A 7924-nucleotide genomic window follows, 5' to 3' on the forward strand; every position below is an offset into this window, starting at 1 on the left:
ATGACCTTATTAATTGAATTTCTCGCTTTAAAATTAACTCTTCACTATCGATTATTTATTTATGATTTCGCCACAAACTTAATTTTATGTAGAAAAGTGTCTTTCAGAGTGAATAAAATAAATGGCTGAATTTAAATTATTTTTATGTATACTGGCAACTTTATCTTTGAGATATCTTCAAATAATTTCAATCGAATTGAATAAGTATTTCCTCTAGATAAAAATCTACATAGCACAATCTTGCACTTGGATACAAAATACATACAACGTATGAAAGCTAACTAAAGATTAGACAAATTTCTACCAAGGTTGTTTAAAGAAAATTCCAAAGAAGTTTTATTGCATCTCGAATTTAAAATGTTTCTCGGCAGTTATTTTTTGAATTTCTTTTGGGACTTTCTTTTTCTAACATGGAGATGTAGGGAGAATATTTTTAATTTAGATTGCACAGTTTAATGATGAATAATATTATAAAATAATGACGCGAGAAATGATTTAAAGGAACTAAAAGTTGATTAAAAATGAAAGGAAGATTTCATAATTAAAGGAAGATGTTTGATGTTTCTTAGTCTAAGTTGTAAATTAATATCAATAAATAAGTCAGGCATTGTTGAAGACATATAATTATTTTACAGTATTTTATTAATTATCTGTTAGAAAGTTATTGTGATGGGGTTGATTTTTGAAAATTCATAATTTTTTCACTTCTTATTTCTATCACTTTTTCATCTAAACATCTGGCATAGTGTTAGTGATAGATGACAAAATGAAGTATCGAAGCATAAAATTGTACTTCCAACGAATTTATTTTTTAATTAATCTGCGATTGCTATCGAATGTATGCTAGGTATTTATAGATTAGTATATTTTTAAAAATGAGAAATGTTTCAATTTTTTTGCCAGTATTTGATATACATTCTTTATTAGATTCACAAGAGTATTTGGGGTTTTAATTTCACATGTATCCAAAGTTTTTTTCATTCATACGAACAATTTCATATTAGCGAATCGATATTGGTTGAAAAGAGCAAAAAATACCAAACGAGATGCTTGAGGTCAGACGAAGTCACGTATAGGCGGTGATTCAACGTTCCTCCACCTTTCCCGACTTTATAAGCACCGTTGGGTTCTTCTGACGTTAGTGGCAATCTGTTATTAAAATCAGCAACGAGAAAAATCCGTGCCATATCTTCACGTGCTTGGACTCTGTGCTTCCTGTTTGTACACTGACAAACGTGTTACAGCAAAAATTAAGCGACCAGCTAATTCAAAATTTTACTATGATATGTTCACAAAAATTCAGGATTAAGCAGATAGTACATGAATGGAATAATATGATTTAAGAACAATTTAAAATAAGCTTAAAAATTGCTGTAGTGAAAATAATTTAATCTACAAAATCAATCAAACAATATTGATCAAATTTTTCAACAATTCTTATTATATGTGGGAGGTTAATAAATTAATTTATAATTACTTATTGTTTCCAAGTATGAAGAAATTCTTTTAAAGAATTACTTAATTTTCTGTTTTGATGATTATTTTTATTCACATCTTATTTTTTTATCATGCCAATAAAATCAAGAAAATCTTTCTATGATTTTTTTTAACTTTAATTTATTGATAAATTAATAATTCTGATGTTTATGTGTAATTCAGTTTTCTCTTGTAAATCATGTATTCATTCATAATATTAAAATTGAATTATTTTTATATCATTTATCGATAGAGTCATGTAAACTTTCAAACTAATAAAAAATAAATTATTGATTATTCAAATTGTTTTTTTTTGGCAAATTTATATTCAATAAACAAACTATTTTTTTTTATTCTGTAAAATGTATGAATATGTATTTTAAAAAGTGGATAAAACCACGTATAACAATATGTGAATAGATTAATTTAATTTTTAATATGAATACATCTCTTCAATATTCCCTCGACCAACTTTGACTTATTTAAAACACAAATAGCAGTAGCAGACAATTAACTAAATCAAATATAACTTTAGTATCGATTGAGAAGCTAAATGAGACGGATATAACTATCAAAAACTTATCAAGATAAAAAAACTCATTTGAATAAAATATATATTTGATATATGATATAATAATGTCGTTATTATCTCCAAGTTACCTATCGGGTTGGATCCAATAAATCATGATACCCAATAAATCAAATGAATAATTGTCTTAAAACAACAATAGTAAATCTTGAAACATCATTCGAATAAGTTAAACTGATCGTTTAACTCAGATTATCGAGAAAGGAGAGGGTGATTATTAAGATAAGAAGAAATATCCAGATGTAATGTTACGTTGAGTCACTAGAAATCTGTTTCTCATGTAATCGTATTCGTTTTGGAGCCTTCAAACTAATCATATTATTTACATCAAACATCTTCCTCTATTATCAAATTCTAATAAATAGGTTTTTGAATATTTTTTAAAACATTTTCAGTGATATTAGATAAATCAGTAACAAAATAGCTTGGAGGATTGTTTGAATTATGATAATTGGTAAAATTGTTGGATTGATATTTTAAAAAGTTTTTTTAAGTTTGAAAAAAATGATAAAATTATGAATTTAATTTTTTATAATAATATATGATGTACTTACAATCTACTGATACTTTGATCTGCTTGCTGACAGAAGGTGGTACTCCATTGCTTGCTATGCACAAATAAGCACCCATACCGAGTCTTGAAATTCGTGTCATCTCTAATGTTTCACCTTCCCATTCCATCACTAGAACCGACAAAAAAAATTTCAATAAACCAAAAATAATATTTGAAATATTATTAATAGTTACAAAGTTTATGACAAAGCTAAATTTAACTGCAATTAAATTCAAGCTTGATTCAATAACAAGATCAGCAAACTGTCGATTAATGTCAAATGACAATTATTTATAATTTTTTGAAATTTGTCTTGAACTGAAATCGAGTACAGTAGAGATGAAAAAATGATTTCATGATAAATTGGGGGTAATTTTATTACTCCAAACAGGTCAAAGTCTCAAAATAAGTTTATCAAAGTTTTTTTCCAACATTTGTACTCGAATAAGCGTTACTGTTTTTTTAGATCTCATAAATTGGATAGATGAGACTTTGAATTATCATTTAGAATGTTTCAAATTATTTTTACGAAAACACTTCTTGAATAAGAATCAATAAAATTTTAATGACATTTGATTTATTTTTTATGGCTACAACAAGTAGTTAAATCTCAAAATAGTTAGACAAAATATTCAGTATTAAACTTATCTATTTGCAGAAATCTAATTTTTTTTACATATTGAAAAATTAACTTAAAATTTGTGTTTCAGACTGCTGCTACTTTTAGTGACATCCTTCAAGTTAACTTTTTTTTTTTAAGAACAAACTGTTGAAGTTTTTTGTGTCAATTCTTTACACAAAATACAGATTTTAACAGACTTCAGATTTACAGTGAATGGATTAGTTAGTGATTGAAAAAGACATTAATTAATGTGCATGTTCATAATGAAATTAATTAAATCGAAAGATGCCTCATCTATGATAACTTATGAAAGACTAGGTTAATAGCAAACAAAATTTTATAGCAATTTAGATTGAAAAAGTCATTTAATTTTCATCAATTTTCGTCATGTTGTATATAATCTTCTGTTATTTTATGTGTCAAGTAGATGGACAATTAATATTAAAAGTAAATTGAAAATATAATAACATGGATATTCGAAATTATCTGAATTTTTAAATCATCATTTAATTAACATCATAAAAGTTTTTCTCTTATTTGAAAAAGTGAAAAATTTCTACAATGTCAATCAAATTGGTGACGTTATAATTACCTGTTTTATATATTTAATATATCTCTTTTATATATCGGAAGGAGATATAACAAACTGTATAAAAAGATATATAAAATATAATATAATAAAAACTAAAAGTAATTTTTTTTTCAAAATTTCTATATAATAATTGACTTTTGAAGATATGATTTATGTTACAGTTGTATATTTTATTCTTTGAATGAAAAAAATATCTATAATAATATAAATTTGTTATAATTTTCCCACTTTCAGACATAGAAGTCATTTATTTTTTTTAATTAAAAACTAAATATCTATATTTATCAATCCTCCAAGAATCTTGAGAATAAAAGTGGAATATCTGTTTTTATTCACAACTCATCCATTGCTTAACTCACCCTAAATAGGGTAAAATCACTAATAAGAATGCTCATTCCAAAAGGGAACTTGATTGAATTTTTGTTCTTTAGTACCATTCATTGATAAATGGCTAATAATCTATTTTCTTTGTTCTCCGATTAAGAAAAAATCATACAGGAAAAAAAAAATTTCACGAAACAAATTCTACTAATTCAATCCTATTATATAAACCATTAAGAATTCTGAGTAAGTTAGAAGTTTGACTTAACTTTGAAAAGAATAACAATATAGTAAGTACTTCTCACATCACACATCATCTATCAAGTCATATTGAATAAAACAGGGAGAACAAAAGTCTTTATTATCAGATTCCTAGTGATATTAGATTGTTAATTGTTCAATTATTGAATATCTTCAGTTTTTATTTTGATTCAAAGTCTTTTCTTTTTCATCACTAGAAGGACAGCACAACAGACCCATCTATGATTCAACTGTCCTAGATAGCGATTTAAAATAAAACCAGGACCATTCAGTAATTATTTATGTAGCTCTATGCCCTAGTAGAGTATGCTAGACTTGCCAGTAAATGAATTTATCATCCAGTCATGGCTGAGTACAGAATCATTACTGAATGATAACTTTATGCCAGACCCAATGCTGGGCCATAAATGAGCCAGTCTTTTATCCTGCTAGAGATCTAGTTCTTGCTAAATTTTTGGATATATTTTTATTTTTCACACTATAAATCTTGTACTTGAAAAGTGTTTAATCCTTTTAAACACTGGATTTACAGTGCATTAACATCATACATTCATGTAAATTCATTAAAAAAATCATATTCTAATCAAAACATAGTATTTTACGAACCTTCAAGTGTTTTGTTGATCACAATTTTTTCATTATCATCACGTTTCCATCGAATACTTGGTGTAGGACTGCCAGTAGCTTTACAGGTGAGTGTAACATTAGCATTCTCTCGAACAATTGCATCCGATGAACTCTGAGCATCATCAATATTAGGTGGCACTACATAATAATAAAAATAACATTTTATTAATCTCTTACTCTCTCTTTAAACTCTAATATTGAAATAAATTAAACATTATCTTGGTACTTTGTATAAAAAATTAGAAATTTTTTCAACAATGTTAACTTTTACTGTCGTCTATGACAATTTTAGGTTAATTGATAGAATTGCAAAAGCATAAACACTAGAGGAGAGTTAAGTGGTGGAAATTATCCTTTAAAAGATATGTGACAAAAGTGAGAATGGTACAAATGTAGAGATATGAATACAAAAGATTCATACGCATGGCTTTTAATTGAGTTAAAGACCAAATCTCTGCTTTTAATTGGCTTATTCAATAATTGAAAGCTCTTAATTAATAATACTTGTATAATAAATAATAAATGCAATAAAAAAAATTTTTTTTTCAATTAGAAACATATATCATTATAAAAGAAACTGTTTAGCAAACAATATAAAAAGAATTATCTACAAAGAGTAACATTTCTTTCAAGAATTGTAGTTTTAATAATAATATTTAAATAAAAATTCCTTCACTCTTATTGCATTGTGATATAAAATTTTTATTATTATAAATTTTTGTGTTTTTAGATATTTTTAAAGAAAATTAAATACCATCGTGTTATAAAATATCTGATTTGGATATTTTTAAAATCAACCATTAAAAGAAGACCGAAACGAATTGAAAAGATTTGAAATTCCATTTTAAATAAGGCATAGCTTTAAATGTTATCTAAAGCATAAAAATAATGATATATTTGTTATAAAGTGGTTAAGTATTTCTTTTGATAAATATTGATACTCAATCTTCACCTCTAAGACTTGGCTGTACATAGGCAAATGTCAAGAAAATCTCAGATATCCGGTACTAAACATTGAGGCCAAGAGTCTCATAGAAATAATTAATCTAGCTTTCCGAGTACTTCTCTGACTCTTGTTCTCCGCGGAGATGTCAAAACTGGAGATATTAATATGTTATCTTGGATGACAGCACAAGGTTCAAGCGTACTGAGCACCCTATTCCGATTAAATTATTATTGTCTCTTGAGTACTGCTAGATAAACGGCTGCTATCCTTTCCGTTTTCTCCGCAATCTTACGTAATTTCTCATTTCTTCAGACAAAAAAAAAGTAATCAATGTTGTTGTGTATTGAAATAAAAATTATCTTTTTCATAATTTTCAAATGATTTTTTTTTAACAAAGGGATTCAAATGGAATGAGTTTTAAATAATAAATGTTAATTACCTACGACATCCAAGTATCCATATTGAGTTTTTGCTGTTGCTGTATTTATTTGGCACATATATTTCCCTTTATCATCTTCATGTACATTGTTGATATGTAGGTACCATGTTCTATGCTTGTCATGCGATACTGATATTCTTGGATTTCTTGTAATCACATGATTGTGAACAGTCAGAATTGCACTTTTATCAAATAACATCCAAGCAACCTGAAACAACAATTTTTGTATCCATTATTGGCTTACATTCGTAACACAAAAAGTAAATGTTGATTTAAAATATTAATTATGCTTTTCGATAATTAAAATTACTTCTGGTGGTCAGTATTTATTAACTATTACTTTTCCTTATTTTTAAATATGCAATTACTTGAAATTATTTTATGTTATCTTTAATGTATTAAATTATTTTATCAAAAAATTATAAATAAAAATCTGTCGACTATGATGTTATTTATACTAAACAATTGTTTATTCAATTTGAATCCGTTCTAATTAAAATACAAATATAGAAGTGCAAGTTATAGATTATCAAAACAAAGAGCTATCAAATATAGAATTTCGCTATATTTTAAATATTGATATTCCAGGTTAAGAGATCTTATTGTAAATTTGATCATTAGCCTGCATATATTTGCTACTAAAATGATCACAGATTTAAAATTACTGTATTCGAATAAGTTACACTTATTTACATATTCAGTAACATATTTTTGAAGTCCAAGAGTTGCTCATATGGGATTGAATTTCTGATAAAACAAACCTAATCAGAACTTTGTTTAGTCTAAAAGAATCTTCTACTCATATTACAATAGTCAGTTTCCGTTATTTTAGATAATGTAATAATAACAATAATGATTAGTTTACACAATGAACCATATCATACTAGGTTATAGATACATAGCATCTGAATTGTATAGGGTGTAGAACAGTGTATGGTAAATATGACACGAAACAAACTAATCATGTTATTCCAGGGTCATCTCTATATTATTACACTGAATCTAAGTTCATTACTGTAATATTCGTTATCTAAATATGACATTCATAATATAATATTAATATTATCGATTTGGTTTAATTGACCCATGTACATACATATCCATATAATATACTTGAATGATAATTCATCAAAGAAAAAAACATCAGAGACATCAACCAACTTATCTACCTTTAGAATATGGTCTTGTTAATATGAATACTGTTAATAACTTGAATTTAAATAAAAAAAGAAAAAGTTTCTTTGATTTATTTTAATTATAAAAAAAAATTAAACGTGAATATTAATTAAAATAGACTAAGCTATGGATAGTAATCAGCTTTTTTTTATTATAATTGGTGATAATCATCAACGATTGTTTATGTATCTTTAAACACTACATTTTTATTCCAAGTTGAATAAATAACTATTGTTAAATCATTTTTGTTAATTACTAATAAAAAATGAATAACAAAGTTTATTGTAATAGTTTTGTTAAAGAATAAAAAATAGTTTAATTG

General features: G+C 25.8%; 1 protein-coding gene across 1 annotated transcript in view; it reads right to left on the bottom strand.

The window, feature by feature from the left end:
* Positions 1–7924, bottom strand: part of LOC118063895 (lachesin-like) — a 70683-nt gene that overhangs the window by 35224 nt on the left and 27535 nt on the right. Inside the window, exons 3-5 of the mRNA XM_035078117.1 lie at positions 6427–6634; positions 5021–5179; positions 2620–2748 (exon numbers count right to left, since the gene is read on the bottom strand). Coding sequence (XP_034934008.1) covers positions 2620–2748; positions 5021–5179; positions 6427–6634 — 496 coding nt within the window. The remainder of the gene's footprint in view (positions 1–2619; positions 2749–5020; positions 5180–6426; positions 6635–7924) is intronic.

Source organism: Chelonus insularis, unplaced genomic scaffold (assembly GCF_013357705.1).
Source record: "Chelonus insularis isolate UGA/USDA-ARS -01 unplaced genomic scaffold, ASM1335770v1 contig_116_pilon, whole genome shotgun sequence".
NCBI classification, from domain to species: domain Eukaryota; kingdom Metazoa; phylum Arthropoda; class Insecta; order Hymenoptera; family Braconidae; genus Chelonus; species Chelonus insularis.